General features: G+C 38.1%; 1 protein-coding gene across 1 annotated transcript in view; it reads left to right on the forward strand.

Annotated features, from left to right (window-relative positions):
* PRDM6 (PR/SET domain 6) overlaps positions 1–24,413 on the forward strand; it is a 118,805-nt gene that overhangs the window by 62,351 nt on the left and 32,041 nt on the right. The window contains exons 4-5 of the mRNA XM_012448332.2: positions 19,256–19,383; positions 22,917–23,041. Of these exons, the coding sequence (XP_012303755.2) occupies positions 19,256–19,383; positions 22,917–23,041 (253 nt within the window). The remainder of the gene's footprint in view (positions 1–19,255; positions 19,384–22,916; positions 23,042–24,413) is intronic.

Genomic DNA, 24,413 nt, shown 5'->3' on the forward strand with positions numbered 1-24,413 from the left:
CTTCCCAGAGTTCTGCTAGCAATATGTGCATGGGAACCTTAGCAGCTGAGGGGCACCCTAAGTTTGCATTGTGGTTTGGTGGCAACAACCCACCCTCTGCAACCAAGCTCTTGGGGCTTCAATTCCCTGCTACATCTGACTGTGTAGTCTTGTAGAAGATGCTGCTTCTCTTCATGCCCCAATTTCCTATATGTGAAATAGGTTAATGAATGGTTCTGAGGATGAAGTGAGATAATATATGGTGCATCCTTGGAACTGTCCCTGACACGAGTTAAGCACTAGATATGTGTTTGCTGTCATTTCACAATATACCCGTTTCTAAATTACTTGCACATTTGTGTGCACAGTGGGATGTGGAAGACTAAACTGGAACAATAAATTGGGAGTTGAGAATTCCAAGACCCGAGTCTGATTCTGCTGTGGGTCAGTGTGCAAGGTGACTGCAAATCGCTCTTGATGTCTTGGTATCATTGAATTTTAGAATTTAAAAATTTTGAGATTACCCTGGCATTAACCAGGAAATCCTTAGAACTTAAAATTACTCAACCTATGGCACACATTGCTAGGGCAGAGCTGGCCTTGGAAGCCAATGCAGTGTCTTGTTTCTTAAGCCAGTGTTTCCCGAAGTGTAATATGTTGTTGTATTTAAAATACTTTTAGGTAGTGATATATTGAAAAATGTTCTTAGTATATCTGGCACATCAAACCCACAATTTTACAAATAATATTGCTCATGATGAGGCTAAGTACCAGGAACAAGTTGATTTCAAGTCATTTTAAGAATATTAAGTACGTAACGGTATGGGTGGTGTAAAGATACAGCAAAAACCACGAATGCTGATGCTGAGGTATGGGAAATCCTGTCTGCTCTAGGTTCACTCCACCCCCTTTCAGATACTGATACAGGCCAGAATTATTGACAGCTTACATGGTTTTCTATGATGTAAGAAATTTTTTTTTCATTCATGATTTTGTGCCCAAAGATAAGAAACTTAGGTCTGGGAAGTTTTTCCTGTTCTAATGACTTTAAAAAATAAGCACATGAGTGAATATTGGTAAATCATATGACATACTGTTCTGGAATCCTAAGTGCAAAAGGAAGCAGTAGTAGTTGGCAATTGTACCAAGCTAAGAGAAGTGTGAAACATACTTTAGAGGGAAAAGGCAGATATGAAAACCAAAATGTCAGGAATGGTTCTGATAGCGGGTTATCTTATCACATGTGTATGAGCATTTACTCATTTGCTTTCAGCGGAGATTATTGAGTGCCTATATCATCTCTGCTCTTTATCAGTGTGTACACACAGGTAAAACCTATTTCACATAGCAGCTATGTTTTTGAAATGTTATAATTTGAATTTGCTTTATTCAAGTAATACTTTAGGAATTTGGGAAAGTTGAATGTTTTCAGAAAACCAGTAAAGTTTTTTGTCAAAATTATTCCTTTATCTCTTTTGTAAATTTGGATTTTTATATATCATCACATCTGTAAAAAGCAAAGCAAACATAATCAGAGAATTTTCAATATGTGGACACGTTAGATGACAAGCGTTTGGTTTTGTTTCAGTTGTTTGCTGTTTCTTTTTGAAGGCACGGAAAGAAGCTGTTGGAAATGTCAGCTGGCCTAGAGAAGAGAAGCAGCAGGGCCCTTCCTAAGCCTTGTGAAGCACCATGCTTCCCGCACCCTCCCTTTAAAGTGCACGACATGGTTTGGCTCTGTGTCCCAACCCAAATCTCATATCGAATTATAATCCCCCCCATCAAGGCAATGAGATGATTGAATCATGGGGGCAGTTTCTCCAATGCTGTTCTCATGATGTGAGTTCTCATGAGAGCTGATGGTTTTATAAGCGTCTGGCATTTCTCCTGCTGGCATTTCTCTCTCCTGCCTCCTTGTGAAAAAAGTACTTGCTTCCCCTTTGCCTTCTGCCACGATGGTAAGTTTCCTGAGGCCTCTCCTGCCGTGCGGAAGTGTGAGTCAATTAAACCTCTTTCCTTTATAAATTACCCAGTCTTTCTTATTTCTTTGTAGCAGTGTGAAAACGGACTAATAGAGTACACTAGTTCAGTTTTTAAATGAATGAAAATTCTAATATTGAATTAACAGTTATTTGATAAATAAGAAAAAGAAGTTTATTATTTCTCAAAGTAGAAATGAGCTTTAAAGTGTGCTGTAGAATCTCTTGACAGATTCGTTTTAGGGATATGTTCTTTTTTAGGTAGTCTATGAACTGATCTTCTCATGGAAACATTCAGAAGAGATGCAGCTAATAGTGTATGGATGATATTCAGTGAAAAATTAGATTTTGCATCTTTTTTTTTGGAGGGGTGTGTGTGTGTGTGTATTTTAGCATGTGGAAGGCATGGTCTATAGAATTGTTGCTGTTCTTGAAAGGATCTTTAGAGAATCATTACTGGTATATGCAGAACCAGTCCTCAGGGATGCAGGTGTCACTGTGTGTGGCCTCTGCTGGACCCTGGTGACTTTATTTCTATAGGATCACTGTGTCTACTCTTTTGATTCCTTTGACTGATCCAACCAGTTTTTAAAATGTGAAGATTTGGGGATCTTGGGTTTATTACAGGTGCAAAATTGAATGAAGTTAGAGATTCTGGAACCAAGATGTGGTTGGAGAGGAGTGTGAGGGATGGGCTGGATTATGTGGGAGGACGACCTGGAAGGAGGAAGGATGGGTGGCAAAAAGGATGCTGCAGGAAGGGCTCCTGTTTGATATAAATGTTTTTATGATTTGTTTGTGGAAAAGATGCTGACACACTTGTAACCCTTATTTCAAAGAGCAGCAAATCCTACACTTGATTTTTCTGTATAAAGAAACTGTGTAATTGATAATAGTTTATATCAAACCATTCAAAAATATTCTAAGCACTATTGCAAGCTCATAGACTTCCTAAGTGATATAATAATTGTATCATAATTACTGCAGCTTATGAAAAAAATGGGTTAAGTTCTAAGATGTAGTAACATCTTTAATCTGAAATTATCTGTACTTGGCCAAATCAGCTTGCCTTCATTTTCTTTCACAAAACATTTGGTCCCAATTGTAGTTTTCTTTCTTAAAAAAAAAAAAAAGGTCAGAAAAAGTTCAAAATGACATGATGGAATATATATTTGTTTGGAAAAATGATCTGGTTATTGCCATGGCAGCTATATTAAATTTTTAGGGTTATGTGATATAGTTTTTATATTAATACCATCTTTGAAATTTATTTACATGATGTAACAGCTCTGAAGGTTACATTACATCTTTGAAAGCAAAAATGTACAAACTAGCCAAGATTTATGTAGTTTCTCAGCAGGACAAAATTATTCACTTTAAAGGAAAAAAAAATATTTGTTGTATTTTAATTATACCATTTAGACATTGACATGTATTGAATTTATTGCAAAAGAAATGCAAAGATGACTTACGGGAAAAAAATTTCTTACCTAATAAAAAATGGCACGTATCTTGATAGGGCTATGAATTTTTGCTTTCCGATGAAATTGTTACAAAGTAAATGTCAGAAAAACAGGTTTCATGAATAAGACAGAATCTTTATATTCAGCCTTTCTTCTGGTGCATAGGATTGTTATATGTGTTTACTCTTGCTGAGACTTAGGCTTGTAAATGGCTTACTAATAAACAGAAGGCAAGTTGTTAATTCTTAAATTTTAATTATAGGTATTATTGTTTCTAAAGTTGTTTACAGGCTATTCTTTCATTAGCCATGTTCCCCTTTTAAATTAAACCTCAGATTCTAAGTTAAAATTTTTTTTAAATGAAGTCAATTATTTTTTAGAGTTAATTATGGTAATTTTTACAAGGGTGATTACAGAAATTATATAGAGAAAAGTATAAACCATGTGCAATTTATCATGATTATACTTCCTTGGTTTTATAAACCCAATTTTGAGTAATCATATCCCAGCTCAACATTATTTTGTAAAATAAATATATCAAATTCTGATTGTTTTGAGGACATGGGAGCAATATTATTTCCCCCTTTAAAATATTATTTTAACTTAAAAAAATATGATGTGATATAATGAGATACATCTGAAATGACTTAGAAATTTTGAATAAATTTTTCAAGTTTTCCTGAATTAATATAGTAAATGTTATTTTATACATTGACATTTATGTAATTAATTCATTATATGATTAAAGTAATTGTATAGGAATTTTTCAGAATTTGTTATGATTTGTGAAAGGGGGGCCACTGAGCTACAGGAAAAAAAAAATTTATTTTTCTAGAAATTTCCTTTTGTAATTATATTTCAGACACAATTTGCAGCCCTTGATATGTCATATTTCTCTTAATCCATGCTTCCTCTATAGAGTTATTATTCTCTTCTTACATACAAGAATGAGCTTGGAGAAATTATGTAACTTATCTGAAGTCACCCAGCTGAGACTTGATTCCTGCTAGGCCCAGTTCCACTTAACTCACAATACCCAAGGGTCCAAAATTCTGTCATTTTCTTCTGTATCTAGTTATACAGAAGAAACTAGATACGGAAGAAAATGTATCTAGCATACATTTATACTATATGTATAAATGTATCTAGTATACATTTATACTAATATAGATATAGATATATCTATATCTAGTTAGATTTTCAGAAATATTGAAGTAGAAGGAAATTTGTTTTGGAAAGGGAAATTAAAACCCACCAATAGAAAACAATGATAATGGTGCTGTTTGAGCACTTACTGTGTGTCAGGCCCTTAATATGGACAATCTGTTTATCCTCACAGAAACTCTTTAACATGAGGACCTTCCTCATCTTACAAATGACTTAAATGTTTAGCTGAATCCCAGATTCAGAACCAGGCTGTCTGATTCATTCCACAACCATGTCTCCTTTTCATTTAATCTAAATGCATAGCTTAAATGTTTGTATAATTGAATTCACTTCTACTTATGTGGAATTTTTTAAAGTATAACTTTTTAACAGTTTATTCTTGACTCAACAGCTTGGAAGCCATAACTTATGATTAAATTTGCTTAGGTCTAATTAAAGATTGTGACTTTTGTTATCCCATCTCCCCCTTATTGGTATTGACATTTTTTTAAATACCCTTGAAATGGTTGCATTATGACTCTTATCCTTCCGGGTTCCAACAGTCAAGTACTTATATTAAGACATATTTACATAGTAATCAATTTATGGGGTCATGGAAATAGGCTGGAGAATCCCAAAGATCATCTAACTTAATGCCCATGCTTCACAATGGAGCACATGGAGATTCAAGTTAAGTGACTTACTAGGTTATACAGTTAATACTGCCAGAGTAAGAATTAGAACACAGGATTCCTAATCTGTGGCTCATCTAGCAACTAATTAACTAGGAAATATGAGGGGATAAGCCAGAGGAAGATTAACAATGCCTTAATTTATACAAAATTTATAGCTCACAAAGGAAATGATTCTATTGAATGAGGTAATTTAATGTGATTATATGTTTTCTTTTTAGTAGGAAAAATGGTGGCATCATAGAATTTGATCAAAGCTGAAAGGGAATGCTTTGGTGTATTAATAACCATTGACTCAGTAAATTCTAAATGTTCACAAAGTTGAAATATTGAGCAGCCCAGTGTAATCTGGGCCACACACATGATTTTTAACCTAAAAATGTCTGTCTTATGAAATAAACCAACCAACAGATTCTATTTCAGTTTGCTTTCTAGCGGTCCTGAAAATGTGGTCAGAGATTTAGGTAAAACCAATATATCACAACACAATTGCAATCAAATTCAAAATGAAAGCACAGTGAAAAGAAGAAGAAGAAAAAAAAAGCTCAGGATTTCTAGCTCAGGAAAGGAGGAAATGAGAGCGAGATCAAGTACTTCAGAGACCAGAGAAACCCATCAACCTTTGAAGAGCACCTCCTCAAAAGTACATTAAACACCCCAAGCACTCTAACTCATTCACAGATGTTCTCATTTCCATTTCTCCAGTCAGCACGCTCCTTTTATCTGAAAGTATGGGAATTGGCAGTAGTTTTTAAAGTGTGTGTGTGTGTGTGTGTGTATACACATCCTTTGAGAATCTAATAAAAACTATGAACCTTCTTCTCAGAAGGTTACTCATGTACACACACATCATTTTACTGTGGTTTCAAGGTGTTCGTAGCCTTGCTTGAAACTTCTTTATAGACCCCAATGTAAGAGATGCCATCCATTATTTCCTGTCAGCCCACAGATGCTTCCTGTGGAAAGAAGGGACTCCTACATCCTGTCTAGAATTTAGGAAGCCTACAGGTTATAACAATGTGGTAACTAGGTGCCTTCTTTTCTTTGGGGGCTGATGTGAGCCATAACCTCTGCTAACCAGAGGACTGGCAAACCTTGTGTCCCAGACATTCAGATTGATGGGCTCTCTTGGTTAGATTTTCAGGGAACCAAACCTTATGGACACAAATGCCCATCTGGAAACACGGGGCCATCTCTCTAGGGGAGAGCATGGTGTCCCAGTGCTGGCTGCACACTTGCCAGCCTCCCACCCAGCTGTGTGAAAGGAGCTTTATTAGCCAGCCCAAACCAGGCCTGTTTGGAGGCCTGGGCCACTTTCGTTTTCTGAGGCTCTTGATATATTGAAAAATGAAAAAAATGCCAAAATAGGGTTACAAAAACAGTGGTATACTTTAAATATTTACCTTTAACAACTTAATGCTTTTAATACCAGAAACATAGAACCGTGTTATTCATAAGTTAATTACAGGATTTATAAAAATGTTAATTTATGGTTTGCTACAGGCAGTGTGGTCCAGTCATGGGACCCAATTTAGACTTGTGCAAAGAAGGCCTCCTTCTTTCAATCCTGTCAGTCCATCTCTGTGATTGTATGCGTAACCACATCTGGAAATGGCTTCAAAGGTCTAAATTTGAGGTTCTTTATGAAAGTGGGGCTGAGTGGCCCTGCTAGCACCCCCTGTAGATTACTTGCAGAAAGCTCTTCTGAGGAGGAACTGGGGTTGCCCTTGTAACCAGAATCCTTTGCCTTCTCCTTTGAGCCCCACCCTCCTCAGGGAGCCTGTGCTCCTGGACTAGGACTGCAGAAGCATGATGGGCAGCTTTCCCTAGAGCTCTATGAGGACTTACACAGCCATCTATGCAATGGGAAGGGTCCTGGGAATGGCTATCTGCTCTCCCCCGTGATGGATGACTTCAGCTCTTACTACAGGTTTTCAAATTCCTTTAAAAGGTCATTGCCCCCTTTCAAACTTCACTTAAGGATAAAGCTCAAAATGCAAATATTCTTTTCAAGAGTAGCTCCTTGACCCACCTTCACAACTAGATATAAATTACAGCTACCAGGATCCTTATAAGGGTAGAACGGGCCCTGAAGAGAAGTGCTGAGGCATGATGGGGAATTGAGAAGTCAGCAAAAGGGAAAACTAGGGATGGTAACAATAGTCCTCAGCATGGAACAGTTTTAGGGATTGGAATGAGAGGAGGACCAATATTTGGAGAGAGACAGGTACATGCTAGGCCTCTCCATTGGATGAAGTCTTTATCCTGCTGCTTTGTAGCAGCCTCAACTCTGCAGACACTTTTGGACATTTTTAAAGAAAACGTTCATTTTAGCCATTGAGGCAAGGCATACTTTTGAAAGCAACATTGCATGCCATAAAATTCTCCCAGTTGCATACTCAACTCTGCCTTAGCTGACTCACTCAGAGCAGAGACACATGGCCCAGCCCTTAATGCTTGGGTACTTGGAAGGCATCGTATCCTTTTATCTATATCCACCTGACTGTCCATCTCTTCATCCAGCTACCCATCCAAGCAGCCATCCAAGCAACCAACCAACTGACAGACATATTCCCAACACCAGGTGCTATGTGCCAAGCACTGTGCTAATGCCTAGGCATGGCAAAAAAGATACCATGACAAACAAGACAGATTTTATCCTAGCCCTCATTGAGGTTATATCCTTGCATGCTTGTTTAATGCTGTCTTTTTAATCTAGCATTGGCTTAAATGATTAGCTTTACCTCTCTTTGTCCCAATGTCCTTTTTGCAAAATTGTAATGGATTACCTTTTCCACACGTAGGAACCCCATTCTAGACAACAAATATCCAAAGATTGGATGAGAAAATCTACAGATTTTGTGCCAGATTGGATGGCTTATGATTTGTTTTACATGTCTCTCACCTATGGCACTGTAAATTACTTGAGGTGGGGAGTGGGTCTTGTGTTTTTAATGCTCTGCACCAAGCACAGTGGCTGGCACATAGTAGCTGCTTACTAAATGTTTGTTGAAAGAATGCTGTCTGGGACATCAAAGGTCTAAATTTGAGACTCGCCATTACTGTCATCACCCTCTATCCTTGGCGCCTCATCTCCTGGATCTTATGGGGAGGAAACCTATGGCAAATAAATGTGTTTTATCTAGGCCAGTTGTGGCTCTTGCATGCTCTCTTTCTTGAGCTCCCTGAGTCTGAGGGCAGACTTTGTCTATTCTGTTGTTGTCAGATCCAGGGCAGGACAGTGTAAATTGGGAACCGAGTGCATGCTCAGCACTGTCCCAGCTTGACATAAGGAACATCTTCTCAATTATTTAAGGTCTGAAACTATGTTTTCTATCCTTGGCAGACGGTCACTTTCCCCATAATAAAGCATGTCTGACAATCACACTTTATTGGTGTGGTTAGGAAAAGAATGTCGTAGACTTAGGAAAACATAATAATTTAAAGAGTGACACATTTCAGCAAAGAAATAAAGCTGTAGACTGCTCTGAAAAGAAGTAAAACCATAGGAAACCATTACTTCATTGGGACAAACATTCTGTGTCTTTAGAAAGTTCTCACTAAAAAAAAAGCGGGTGAGCTCTAGGGCATAGTGTGTGTGTGTGTCTACATATAAGCAGAAGTAGTCTCCCTGAATTTTTTAGAGATGTTCTCTTCACAAACATTTCCCACTTAGTACTTTGTAAGTATTTGATACAATTGCTGTCTAACATAGCAGTTTGCACCAAGGCTTTGGTCCAAGCTGTTTCTTGGAAATTATATTTTTCAGTAGCTACTAGGCCGAGGTGTAGTCAATAACTGAAGTATAATCAGGTTTCAGCAAGGTCTGTTTGATATTGTACCCACTAGACTATATAAACCGAAAGTTTCCATTACAATAGAGTTAAATAGTACTCCATAACATGTGTTGCATGAGCCACAGGGAGATTTCAAGTGTACATCGCAGTGTGCGCATTAACTTCAATGTGTCGTTTTATAGTTCTTAGCGCAGAACTATTTGGTATTCTATTGTATGTAACATGCAAATCCTATCAGTTCACACTACTATTATTTGTAGGATTATTTTAACAAAATAATAGTCCCATTTCCTGTTTGGTATAAAACCAAGGCTTTATTTTTAAAAGTGGGTGAAGATGTTAATACAAATTTCTCTGTAGTTTATTTGCCAAAATTGATATTTTCCCACATATAGGATGTTTTTGTTGTTGTTATTTTCCAAAAATCCACCTTTTGCTGACACGAGAAAGGATACTGAGTAGCTGTTCGCATTTACTAGCCATAGTCTGAGATATTTGCAAGGCAGGATTCTCTGATGCCAAGGGCTGAGGTCTAGTTTACTGATCCCCTTCCATCTCAGCAAAAGTGCATATGAGAGAGAAGAGAGAGGAAAGCCAGAATAGAAGGGAAGCTGAAAACCGTGGTGCTTTACTTGTTCATCTCAGGATATGGAGAAAAACGTGGTAATAATGAAAGCTGCCCTTTGTTTACAATACACAGAGTTTGTGGCAGCAATGTTTTGAGCCCCCAAGTGGCACTTAATAAATAAAAGAAGATACAGGTTTTCTTGATTAGTTAGATATAAATGTTTATTCAGTCTTTCATGAGAGTTTTCTTTATTTTTGCAGTACACTCTCTGCTCAAATGAACGCATGAATGAATGTCTATTTTTTAATGTGAACTCAGTATATACAAAATAAGTTCAGGATCCAAATTCATTTCATTTGTAAATATATTTAATAGAGTCAAGAATTCTTGTTGACTGCTTTAATTAACGATAGATTTTTAAAGACTGGATTTAAGCAATTTTTAAATGGGTAGATTTTGTCAAAGAATTTTACAGTCTGTGAAATACATTAACACTGAAACTAAAAAGAGAGAGAGAAAAAAAATGAACAAGAAATTGCTCCATGAAAATATTTCCAAGGTTGTTCTTAGCAATGTAAGATTACCATTTTTTTCCTTTTTAGTGTTGATGTTGTGTGGACACTGGAGACAGTTGTGCACTGTGGATATTATTGCTGCAACAGAGGAGAGGGAAAAAGATAGGTTTGCAGCAGAGCCTGTGGATGGCACCAAGCCAGTGCCCTGAAAAATGGCAAACATGTCACAGCTAACAGCTGGATGCAGAAATATTTCTCTTTAATTTGGATGGATAAAATTTTTTTCACAGCAGGGCACTCTCAAAAGAGTACAACATCAAAGAGGGCGGGTCTCACCGGTCAGACATCAGCTGGCTCCGGGATGGAGCAAAATGAATGAACTGTCAGGACTTTTCCAGCATATATGCTTTTGCCAAGTGAAAAGTTAAAGGTTCAGTGGCTTGTTCAGATCACAGACAAAATCCTGATAATGGAAGCCTGATTCCCCAAAGTCTTCCTCTGATCAACAGACAGAGGATGTCTGAAGAAGACTCCAGATTGATGGATGGCAGGCTTCGTATCGACGGCTGCCGCCATCCTTGGAGATAAGTAGAATTCACCAAATGCTCAGCAGTTCTCAGTAGTGCCTGAGTCTCTGTGTCATAATCCTCAGAGTCACCGACTCTCCTCTGCTAACTTGACACTTAGCAGCAGCTGACCCACAGTGTGACCAAAATATCCATTTCCATTTCTTCACATGGCCGGCTTTCTGATGAAAGCTTTGCAAACACCACCACGGGTGTTTTACAGTTTATTGACACTTTTCAACTGTTTTTCTGATTACCATATTTCAGTCTTGACTTATATGTTAGTATTATCTGCAAACTCAACATAAACCTCTAATGATTTTCTAATATTTCTGGAACTTGATGAATGTGAATTGACAAAGTACAGTATATAGCTTTATATCAGCATTACTGAAAATACAGCAACGGTGTATATAACCATTACTCACTTATTTTATGGGGCATTTATTACTTGACCTTTGAAGCCACATTTTAGAATCTTGGCATTCCAGACATTCCAAAATATTCCAAACCAAAGTGAGAGGAAAGGATTTCCTTATTAGAAACAACAAAATAAGTTAATTCTAATGGGAGGAGGAGGGAGAAATTATTAAAATGAAAAAACGTATAATATTATATATTTGAGAAAAAAAGCTGAACACAATATGGGCACACTCGTCGGTGTTTACGTTAATGAAGAAGCTTTATTGTAAAATATGCACATTCACAGTCTTATGCATTGTCTTCTTTTTTTAATGTTCCTCGTCATTATGACACATTGCAATATGCAGAATTGGGGATTTGTGTCTTATGACCCTCATTTGGAGAATTTCAGATAGTTTTAAAGGCAAAGCTCTACATATCTCTCTGACAGGGCAAATGGGATGCGATGAAGAAAGCAATAATAACATGGTGGCCTATGATTCACATTTCTTAAATATATAACTGCAAGCAAATCATTTCATTTTTCTCAGCCCAATATTATTCTGTAAAACAGAATAATATTCTCAGCTTTCCTTGTAGGTCAGTTGTAAGGATAAATAAGCCTGTAAAAGTACTTTATAAACTCAAATGCCACACAAATATGTATGACTTGGTCATTAACTGATGTTCTTTCCTTGTGTTGGGGGGAGTCAGATGCTTTCACTTGTTTTGAAAGTTTTATTTTGTGATCTTTCTTCTCAAGCCTTGATTTAGCTTGATTTAAAAGTTTAAAGCCGGAAAGGTTAATAGGCCACACTGTTGTGGTATTTGCTGTTTTCCTCTTGGGGAGCAGTGCTGGATCTCTGTGGATTTGAGGCTCCAGGCTGAAATCCACAAATGTCCCCTGCTCTGCATCCAGGTACATGTGACTACACAGACAGCTCACCTACCTTGAACATATGGAGTGCTTATGCAGAAATATGGCACTGGAAGTTGGGGGTCCCTCTGGCCAAAAATGTCAGTGACTTCAGAGGTCAAGCAATTCTATATGATAGGTGATGTTCAGTGAGAGATATCGGGATATGGAGGTTCCGAAGCCACAGCTAATTAAAACATTTGTAATACATACTTGTTAATTTCAAGTATGCTCCAGAAGTGTTCTCCAAGGTATAGTGGGTGGCTATGTCTTTTGCGTGACAAGAGACACTGCAATATAAAGACTGATTAGGAAAGTGTAGGGTTGAAGCAATGCTTCCTTACTATTTTCTGGACAGTATTTACATTCACATAGGATTTCTTTATTTTGATATAGTTTGCTTTATTTTAAAAATAGACTCATCTGGGAGATAAAAATATAAACTATTGATACATCAACGGTTTTACTCCTGTATTCCCTTGATGTCATTCTAAATCTTCTTCTTTCTCCTTCTTTCTTTTTCAACAAGACTTGATTTCCTGGGTGTAAAAACCCTGTGTAAGGAACCTATCAGTAAATTTTTTTAAATGATTAAAATGCGTTCCTTCCCTCAGTGAGTTTATGCTCTGATAACCTTAGCAATAGTTTATTTGCATATGCTGCACATATTATATTGTGGCCAGTGTCCATGAACACGTTAGTAGATTATGTCTGGGTTGATGTTTCTCATCTAATAATAGTGTTGATCTAAGGCTAGCTATGTTCTTTGAGTTCTTACTAGATGTCCAGTATTGTTTTAAGTTGTTTACATATACTCACTCATTTGGTTTTTATATCAGCTCTTTGAGGTAGGGATTATTATTAGCACTATTTTTTTTTAAGAAAAAGGAAGTCTCAGCTTCCTCAGGAGGTTAGAAAGCTGACCAAAATCATATCACCACAATTGTAACTCACATGCATTGAAACTGACACCCACATGCATGCTCTTAACCTCTGTGCTCTGCATCCTACAGTGGCCCATAACCGCAGTGGTTTATATTGTGTGTTTTCACTGAGAATACTTAAGAAGGTCTCCTTTAACAACCACCTTTCACCTTTTAAAAATCTTTAATTTAGCAATAAAAGTATTCTGGTTACTAATTTTTTTGTAGTCAAAACAGCCAAGAATCATTCTTTTGAATAAATGATTGTAGAGCTGTCTTATGGACTATAAAATATTGGGCCTCTACCTTCTGACACACAGAGGAATTGTGTAGTGAAACATATTTATCTATGTTGACAAACAGTATGCTTTCTCAAATGTTGCTTTCTCAGATTTCTAATACATTAACAGTTGGAATCCCAATTTTGTGAATTTTGCAGAAAGATGGGGCTGTGTAAAGGCACTGTGTAAATAGGTAGAGGAGAGCTGAGCAACTACGTTTTTTAATCTGTTCTTCACTGGATCCTGCATGAGCTGTGAAAGGACTTTAAATAGCGCTGGGTTCACAGGTCTAAACTGGAAATCTCCAATGACCTTTTCTGGGCCCTTACTGTGGTAATTCGTTATTCCGTTTTAAATCATCATATGAAATTCACCTTTGTATTTCATAAAATTAAAAGAGATTGGCTTCAAAAAGAATGTAATATTTTTTAACCCTAGTTGTTAGTACTTAGAATGAAGGTTTAATTGCATTTAGTGGTGATTTCTTTTTAAACTTTGAGTAAAACCCAAGATCTTTAAGAAGATAGAGAATAACTGTGAGAATTCAATTCACTTAGGCATGCATTGGGATTTTCCTTTGTGCTGGGCCCTGTGTTAGATGTATGGGCATAAAATATGCTTCCTCACCTCAGCTGTTTGGCGAAAACTGGAGGAGGCTGGCACTTCAACAGACAACCAAATGCCGGTGTCTGGAGACTTGGCACAGGAATATGCCAAGGTTGGGAATATGGGAGAGGGTGTCTGAAATGTCTCCTTACTCCCTGAAAACTGACTAATCCCTTTTACATGAAACCTTCGGCTCCTCCTTCCCCCTCCCCATGCTGAAATCCAGGGACAGAGGAACAGATTCATGATTAAGTTGTAATTCAAGTTCCTTTTGTCTGAGGTCATTGGCTCTCTTTAGGATATTCACAGGACTGAATGGGAGGCAGAGAAGTGGAGAGCAGGTGAGAAGGCCTGGAGATGAGGCCTGGTTCTGTCACGGACTAGTTGTCTCTCTTAGCTTAGACTACTAACTTTTCCTTCTGTATAAACTGATGGGGTCGGAACAGATGGTCTCTGAGGTCCCTTCCAAATCTTATTTTCCTGGGCTCTAAATTTAGCCACAGTGCTTGGCATTCTAGCAGAAGACTTGGTGACTGAGTTCTTCATGGAAGTCTTATCTATTGTAGGAAATGCGCTGCCTGGGCTTTTTCACACAGGGTCCTGCAGCTCACCTCGGGCCCCTAGAGATGTCCTGGGAAAGAGAGTCATTTTGGGGTTAGTTGTGCTGGTGGGGTGCTCCCATCAACCTCTCATTTTTTTAACCAGGACAACTTTCATCTGTTTTTATAGTGAAATTACATGTAAGACTTCCTTGAATTAAAGGGGATTCTTCACTTTAAAAAGATCTTTGAAAGCCTCTTCTGGTAAAAAATGAAGGGAAAAAACCCCCAGAAACTCTGTGCTCCCCTTCACTGGAAAACTACAGGACAGAAAACTTGGATCTTGGGTCCGATGACGGCATCTGGGAAGCACAGGAGTGGTGAATCTTTGCAGTTTTCTAGGCTGTCACTTCAAACAATTTTCTTTGAAAGTGCCCCCAGCTTTCAAATGAGGACTGATTTTCAGTGGTGGTAGTAATTCCCTTATAGCTGGGTTTACAAGTGTGAATGTCTAAGGAGGGCAAGCAGGTAAGTAAATTAGTGAAGTAAGTAGCATGTAAGACAGTCAGAATGGTAGGGACTGCAGAACTGGGGAAGCTCAAGCCTGGTCTGAAGGGATTACTGCCAGATATCAAGGACCCATCTTTTGATTTTCCAGAAGTTAGAAATCTCAATTAGGTTAAATTTTAACATTTTTTAAACATTGTGCAGGAAAAACAAGGTTGGTCTATTGCTTGAATCTAGCCTAAGAGCCACTAGTTTGCAAATTTTGCTTTGGAGAAACACTGCTCAGAGCCACCAATACACACAATTCCTATCATTTGGAAGATGACATTACGCTTATGTTAAAATGAGCTTAGATCAGTCACTGGCTTACACTGTTTCTATGATTATTATTGTTATCGTAGGCTGGCAGCCCTGGTAAATGACAAAGCAGTGGACAAGCCACTCATAGTCAGTTGTAACACTCAACCCTGGTGCATATTTTACTCCTGCTGTTCTCATTTAAATCTAGATTTTGTGCAAGGAAAATAAGAGCATAGGAGACGGTGGCACTTCTTAATATCCAGGATCACAATACATCTCCTTTCTTGTGGTAGCTTTCAATTAATGCCATGCGTGTTTTGTAATGAGTGAGAAATTGTGTGATCATTATTACAACCATATGTGTACTGTCCCAATAAATAGATTCGAAACTGTTAAAATCCCCTTATAAAGGTAAGAATTAGCTCTCCCCCTTTCTTATATTTCCACTCCTGTTGGTAAAAGAGAAAGCACAGACCAAAAGCAATCATTTGAAAATAGCAGCAACAACAATCACAAAAGAAATCAGAGACTGATAGTGTAGCAATATGTGTTACAAATATTTTTCCAGGAGGATAACAGATAGTTTTTAACATTAGCTAACATAACTTCTCTGTTTTAACAATCAATGCAAAAACTGAACTACAAAAACAAACAACCCAAAAGGGCTAGGTTTTCTTTTCATTTATTTTTCTCTCTGATTTTTTTTAATCAGTTAAGAGGCTCTTGGTCTTCTTTAGGTGAGGAAAAATATCTCATTTGGACTAAAATGGTTACCAGTGGAGAGAATAACATAAATGCACTTGAAAAGTATGTAGAAGGCAAATTCAACGGGATTAGATGATGGCGAGGCTCTGGGGACTGAGGGAGAAAGCAGTATCAAGGTTGAATGAGTTTGTTCAACTCTGGGTATGTAGTTATGAGGTTTAAGTAGGTGCATGGGATTTGTGTCAAAGTTTCATGTGAAATATTATAATATTAGTATTAGCTAAAGCCAGGAAAGCCGAACCTCATGCCATGTGCTACATTGTGTGATATTCGGGAAAAGCCTGACAAATTGCCTTCTACTTTTCCTCAAGGCAAGTAGCAGTTTATATCAGGCAGGCAAAAATTGTAGGTTTCCTCGTAGTCACAATATACTTACTTAAGATTATTGCCGAAATCATTAAAAAATCTGGAGACAACAGATGCTGGAGAGGATGTGGAGAAATAGGAACACTTTTACACTGTTGGTGGGAGTGTAAATTAGTTCAACCATTGTGGAAGACAGTGTGGTGATTCCTCAGGGACCTAGAAATAGAAATTCCATTTGACCCAGCAATCCCATTACTGGGTGTATATCCAAAGGATTATAAATCATTCTACTATAAGGACACATGCACACTAATGTTCATTGCAGCACAGTTTACAATAGCAAAGACCTGGAACCAACCCAAATGCCCATCGATGATAGACTGGACAGGGAAAATGTGGCACATATACACCATGGAATATTATGCAGCCATCAAAAACGATGAGTTCATGTCCTTTGTAGGGACATGGATGAACCTGGAAACCATCATTCTCAGCAAACTGACACAAGAACAGAAAATCAAACACTGCATGTTCTCACTCATAGACGGGTGTTGAACAATGAGAACACATGAACACAGGGAGGGGAGCACTACACACTGGGGTCTGTTGGGGGGAAATAGGGGAGGGATGGGGGGTGGGGAGTTGGGGAGAGATAGCATGGGGAGAAATGCCAGATATAGGTGATGGGGAGGAAGGCAGCAAATTACACTGCCATGTGTGTACCTATGCAACAATCTTGCATGTTCTTCACATGTACCCCAAAACCTAAAATGCAAAAAAAAAAAAAAAAAAAGAATATTGCCAAAACAAGAATGTGGGAGGAAACACTTTCTATGCTCATTTTCAAGATGGACTGGTTAGTGGCTGGTACTCAAATGAGCCAACAGTTAAGACAGGCCCCACTAGTTAGAAATGTTAGAAAATTTTACTTGCTGTTGAAGACACTGGCTTGATATACAAAGGAAGATTGTTGTGTGCACTTCTCAAGATGCTTCATAATAATTTTCACCAGCAGTCCCTATGGAAGGTTTATTTTTGGAGGAAAAGAGGGTAGGACACTGGGTCATCAACATTTTTTACTCCACTAAAGATTAACAGTGGCATTAAGGGAACCAAATGGCTTTGGTCAATGTTGCAATTTTTAAGAAACTGGTTAAGATTCAAAATTTCAACTCTGAGACCGTTGTTGACATCCTTAGAGTTGAAATTTTGAGTCTTAACCAGTTTCTTAAAAAAACAAAAACAAAACAAAACAAAAAAACCCCACAACAAAAGCAGAAACAACTACAGTGTAATCAATCCTAAATATGTTGTCTATCATTAGATTGCTCATGTAGCAGATGTAGCCACCCCGTGAAATGTTTCCACTCTTTGTCATTATCCAAAACCTAGAAATTAAAGAAGTCATTAGCCTTAAATAAATATAATCCAAGAATCTCTTCACTCTTCTCAGGCTAAATTGATTATCAACTGTGATCACTCTGGTGTGTTTACCCAGTCATAACTTCTCAACTGTTTTTATCGGATTAATGTTTGTCTTTCATTGTGGGGTTAGTGGAAAGGTTGGGGGTGGAGAAAAATGAATTCAAGAAAAGCAAAATAAAATAAAATATAAATAAATAAATAAATAAAACTCAGCTGTTTTTAAATGACTGGTGATAGTGAAAAGAAACAGTCATCCCTAAGCCCATTCTCCCCCCACCTCCCGAGAATAGAAATGCTGAGCTAAAGGAATATGAATAACCATACTAATGTTTGGGCCTAAATGTAACCAGTGAGGCTACATTGTAACCAGCCTAAATGTAACCAGGCTCTTTCAAACACTTATTTTCCATGCTTATTGGAAAAGAAAAGTAGAAGGGCTGATAAGTGACAGTGAGAGACACGATTTATCAGGATGCTCTGGGGAAGGAGCTACCAGAAGAAGGATCCCACCGCTGATTTTACCTGAAGAGGTACAGTGTATGATGGTCCTTCTGAGAACCATACCCTGAGAACCAGAAACTCTTAACTGTCCCTGCTTCCTGGATGGCCCCAAGACTGGGAGTGACTTTGTAGAATTGCCATGGATACATGACCTCCTCATCTCCCACTCCTCTAGATACTACGTCCCCCTGAGTGCCCTGGATCTGAAGTCGTTCCTGGAAAGGCAAGCTGTTGCCTCTGCTGTCGGCACTGACTCCCTGTTTGCTTGGCTCCCTAGTTGCTTTGCACAAGACTTTTTGTCCCATGCTTATTGCATGGTTCGAAGGGGATTTCATTTTCTCAAATGCTATCTTGAAAGGAAACCTGCTTGAATTGATGTGAGGCAGTAGTGATTAGAACAACTCAGTTAAGAAATGTAGGATTCAGAGGAAACAGCTGTTTTTTTCTTTCCCTTTTTAAGGTTCTCTCTCTTTTTTATTTTTATGACTCCTCTCCTAATAGTTTCAGGTCCTGAAAACTGAAGTCCTACATCTTCTTTGAGGTGAGAGTCCATTTATTTCATCCAAATCAAAATCTGTTTTGCCAGTTCTTTACGGCTCCATAACTCTCCAACTGCCTTCTGCTAGGTGTCACTCAGCCTGTTGAACAGACAGTTACTGCCTCCCAAATGTCTTTGGACAGTTGTGTGTTTGAGACTGGGGGGCCTCAAATGTGGATGTTCCAACCATGTCAGTGTGGCCTCTCCTTTCAGCTTGCTTTGTTTATCCAGCAGCTCATTACTTAAGACTAGCCTGTCAAAATCAGTTAAATATTCTTTGGGAAATATGGTCACATCCTTGAGATACCACAAATATGTTTAATACAGAGAAGATTGGCTTGATAAGAAAAACCTGATCGACTTGCATCACCAAAAAATATTTTCCTGTTATTCCAGTTGAGTTTTCACAAGCATCAATAAGCACTAGCAAACCTAAGGGCAATAAATTTCTGCAGCTGACACGTAAAGACACCAAGGGAAGCAGGGAAAATGATTGCTGATGATTCGTTCTAACTACTTGACCTTCTGACCTCTTCTCCAGATATATGACCAGGATGGGACACTACAGCACTTTATTGATGGTGGGGAACCTAGTAAGTCGAGCTGGATGAGGTATATCCGATGTGCAAGGCACTGCGGAGAACAGAATCTAACAGTAGTTCAGTACAGGTAAAGTATATCTTGATTTACCACCTACAGAGCTGAAGCCATTTGGCTTGCATATACAAATTCAAGCTTGCCGCTGGTGGGTAAAAAAAAAAAAAAATCCTGCAGAACTCTGAAAAGACTGGCAGACATTTTTTTTTTTTTTTTTTTTTTTGCTAGGTTTCTGAAACCACCTTAGTTCTTATGATAGTAAGAGCATTCATGACATTCATGAACATTTAGGATTAAAGATGCTAGTAGATGGCTTCCTTCACTCTGTGCACATGGTAAAGTTACTCCCACATCATCAGAACTTCCAGAATGGTCTGAATGAGTCCAGCAAACCCACTGACTTGGGGTGCTTTTCCCAAGCAGATATATACACACAATAAGTAGAAGGTCAGAAATTCAGCCTCGGGTCTCTTGGTTTCAGTCTGCTTCATGCTATCTCCCTTGAGGAATAGTTTTACTTGCACAATGGCATGGGAAACCAAGACCTCTCTACCTTCCCCAGGATACCTTTCCAAAACCCTTAGGCTTAGTGGCAGTGACAGAGCCAGGGTAACTCTCCTGCTGCCTCTGATGGTGGCGGAGGGTTTGGCCCTTTGATGATTCAGGATTTGTTTCAGTTGATGAGGCAGTTCCCGGGCACAGAGAAGCTCCTGGTTTCCTGACGTATGGGCAACCCAAAGGATAACAAAGGCAGGGTGGAGCCATCCCCATTTTCCTGTAGGGAGTCCACATAGGGAGGACTCTGGGCAGCTGAGAAGCAGGGTGGATTCTCTGGATGCTCTGCCAGTTCTTCTCAGTGCACCTGCTGGTGAAGCATTTCCACTTAGTGCTAAGGAAGGCTGGAGTGGAGACGAGAGGGCAAAAACAAATCAAATAGGAAAAACCCTACCACTAAGCCTTCTTTTCTCAAAATCCCTCGAAAACGTGTGCCATATAAATATATGACCTCAGTTATAAACAGCCGTGTTCCCTTTAGAATCAGAAGCAACTGTTTAGCTTTATTAGGCACCACAGACACATCAAAGCAGAGGGCTCTGTGCTCAGCAACTTGGAGTCCTGCCTATGGCTATTTATTTTCCTTTCCTTTTTTTTTAAACGAAGTTAAGTTTTTTCTTTTTAGCTTTCTTCCCCTTGTTGGTTAAAGGCTGCACAAATCTGGCTTGCTCTCTGAAGGTCTTCAATTAAAAACAAAATTGGGGCTGTGTGTGACTCACTGCCTTGGTTTTCAGTGCAGTTTCATTTCATTAAATAACGGTTTAAATGAAGTAGCACAAGACAGTATTTCGTTACACTGCTGTATACAAGCTTTACACGCTTTTATTACAGCTGCATTTCTGTTGTGAGGTTTTTAATAAAACTCTGAGCTAGAAAATTAGTGAAGATTGTGCTTGTCCATTTAGCAAGAGATAGTTTGGTTCTGTAATGAGTACCCAGGGAGCCATTGAGGCAAATTCTGAATTTGGGAAAACAAGAAACCTCTAAGAGGAAGGTGAGCGTGGGTAAGTCATTGCCTATCTGTCAATATTAAGTGGGTTTCTTAAAACTCCCCTTTCATGATGGTGCTTACACTATGAGCTCTCTCTGCTGATCTGTTTTCGATTACTTCAGATCTTTACAAAATGAACTACAAAAACACAATTTTAAAAACTGGCATTCATCACCAGTGACCACGTCCAACAGTAAGAAAATAGAAAAGTTGGACCCTGAAGAGCCAGCCTAATTTTTATTGTACATGAATGTCCTCTTCACAAAAAGTCAGCTGGTTTAAATTCATTCTGTTATGATTTGTAATATCTAAATGGAATTTTCTTCAAAGCGCCCTTGATTGATTGACCCTTAGCTGAACGTTTTGTTTTTATTTTGAGGCTGACAATAATGTTTGTTGGCATGTGTTCCACTTCAACTGCGTTGGGACGCCATGAAGCTATCTTTATGAGTCATCCAACCACAATACTAAATACATGTCAGCAAAGGAAATATTATCTGAAAAGGGAAAAATCCCTTTGATGTGCTTCAACATGCAGAGATTTCTGCGAGTTTTGGAAGCTCTGCCCGCTTGTAAGGAATGGTGTACGCTTACACATTTTTTTCCCCCTTTCGGCCTACTCGGTGCCTCAAAAGACCACCCATTGCTCGAAAACAGTTCTGCTCTTTCAGCAGCAAAGTGTGTCATTTGGTTTTAGCACATTCATTTGCCGGGCGCAGTGTTTATATGAAGGGAAGCCAAACCGAGAGATGAAATGTTGCAAGGGTGAAGTACAAAGTAGACTCAATTTTTCTCAAGTTAGGAGATGCCAGTGATTTATAGCTCAGCTCCAATTTTGATTTTTTTATGTAGCAGTGGAAAGAATTAATAAAATGCACAGCTCTTAGAGATGCAGAGGGAGGAAGGGTAGCAAGAGCTGGACAACTGGCTGGAGTTTTTGTCAGATATTCATAGAACGTTGGAAAAAACATTCTGCTTAGCTAGCAGTGCCCTCCTGAGACAGAATGGCAGCAAGTAAGGAAAATAACAAGATAAATGAAATTTTTGCAGCTGCAAGTAAAATATTGAGAATCTGCACTTTTTTATTGATCTTTATGATCCTATTGCCAAGAGCCACTTTGTGGTGACAAAATATGTTGACAAGTGCATATCTCACTGCCATGAAAAATGTGGAGAAGCATTCGCCTTATGTCTGCAGTGTTATACAAGGAACAAATTGCCCTGCTACAGCCAATTCCTTACAGAAAGGAGAAATTTAAGACCCACCAACCCTACACACTTTTATCTTGAACTTGAGGTTCATATTTGTAGCAATTCTTCATTGAGAAAACCAGTCGCAGTCTCCTCATTTTTTTTCATCTGTAGATTTTTTTTTACAGTACCAAAGCTATTATAAAAAATGTTTATTTCGTGGCACCTTCACTGTATCATTTCAGAGTGTAATTTTTCAGCCAGAGTAAAGTGCTCCTCTTGTAGTTATTGAATTTCCATCCATTTCACATAAGAGGGTTTTTCTCTTCTCCTGTATCAAACTTTAGAAGAAAAGCAGTGGAGAGGATTTTTATTTCTCTGAGTCCTTATATCACAAAGCTGCTTAATTTTATTACAAATTTGGGAACTCCCAATGCCAAGTTGCAATAATACATTTAATACTTTTCCTTTAAATAAGAGATCAATAGTATTTATATATGAGGTTGGGGCACCAGTGTCTTTGCAATTTTCCAGAGAGGGAATTTTCTCATTAGTGTGAGATGGAATTTTTTTTTTTTTTTTTTTTTTTAATGAACTCTTCCTTTCTGATGTCTCCTGGGTTAAATATCTGTCTCTTCAGTCAATTCATTCTAGGGAGGGACACTGTGGAAATAAACTGAATACTGTTTATCATACTGAGTTACAGGCTCTAATTGGTTGCTGGGGACTATCAGTTGAGTGTAGATTTATTACGAAGAGAAACTGTTTAGATGGAGCTGAGCAGAACTTTTTTGGGGCAATAAAAATATGGATGGGGGCACATGAGTCCTATGTATTACTAAGCTGGGTTTTCTTTTGTTTTGAATAGGTCGAATATATTCTACCGAGCCTGTATAGATATCCCCAGGGGCACCGAGCTTCTGGTGTGGTACAATGACAGCTATACGTCTTTCTTTGGGATCCCCTTACAATGCATTGCCCAGGATGAAAACTGTAAGAATTTATTTTAGCTCTGAATTCACATTTCAATATACCTATTTCAAAGCTAACTTTTTAAGAGTGTTTTTTGAAACTCATGAAATGTGGTTCACTATGATAAGTAACATAAACATACACAAGTCTGTTCCATCATTTTCTTTTCCCTGCATGTCATCTGCTTTCTCATAGGGCATCTTAACCTGTACGGGCCAGTCCTTCACCTATTAGCAACTTCAAAGCCTTTGCCAGAATTTTAAATAATAGTTGGGGCAAGTTAAGTCAGTTGGTATTCACTGAGCACCTACCGTGTGTCTGATTCTGTGATTGCCACCTTAGGGATTACAAGAGCAGTATAAGATTCAGCTGCTGCTCTGAAAGGATGCACAGTCTTGTGGGAACCATACTATATGCAAAAATGAAATAATAAGAAAGCAATGCCATTTAATCAGGGTATGTAATACCCCTTTAGTCGATTGGGTGTGCTTCCTCCTACATAGTCATTTGCATGAGAAATAATATTTAAAATGGTAGATATGTGACTGAGGAATTCATGTCTTTCTACATTTTTTGTCTAAAACTGTGTCTGGAAACATGTAGTTTTCTCCTGTCTTTATTGCCATTCCAACCATTATTTTTAAAAGAATTAACATCTAGGCAAATGTGAACTTGCAGCAACTTTCATGTAAACTTTATATTTCTGTTTTATCAGTTCTTTGAAAACGATTTGAAAGTGATTTCCAGTATTTGGAACAGAGTTAGGTTATTCTGATGTGCTTCAGTGAGAAACATTAGTTTCAGTGATACTGTGTTTTCTTGTCACCAAACTGACTAATTTGTGAGCTGATAATTTGATGTTATGCTACAAAAAAAAAAAAAAAAAGATTACAGGTATCTTTTGATAATGGATAAGAAATTTCATTTTGAAAAAAGTGTTCTTTTTTATTTTCTCCTCCGCTTTCTCACGCATGCACTTACACACACAAAAACTACAATTTAAAAATGCTCATATTATCACTGATCAAAATGCTGATGGTTAGATATTTCTTTCCCATTTGTCTTTAATTTCTTTGTAAAAAGAAAAATCTTCAACAAGCCTATTACTATCAACTTTCCTTTTCCATTTTACCCTAACCCCCAAACCAATCTCAAATTTTTTAAAAAATGAATCTTTGGATATATAGTACATTCCTCTGACTTTGTAAGCTTCCACTGGAAATTTTCTTTTCTGCAGCCATACTCCTGCTTGAGTGAGTTCCTGTCTTCATGGGAGAAAATCTCAGTGTTGGACATGAGTATGTAGTGAGAGGCAAATGAGACGTAGGAGCCACTGTGCTCTGCCTCAAACAGAATGGCTCCTTGCCCCATATTCCCAAAACTAAATCTCTAT

This window comes from Aotus nancymaae, unplaced genomic scaffold (genome assembly GCF_030222135.1).
Source record: "Aotus nancymaae isolate 86718 unplaced genomic scaffold, 86718_ANA_hifiasm-v0.15.2.pri h1tg000064l_0, whole genome shotgun sequence".
Taxonomy (NCBI): domain Eukaryota; kingdom Metazoa; phylum Chordata; class Mammalia; order Primates; family Aotidae; genus Aotus; species Aotus nancymaae.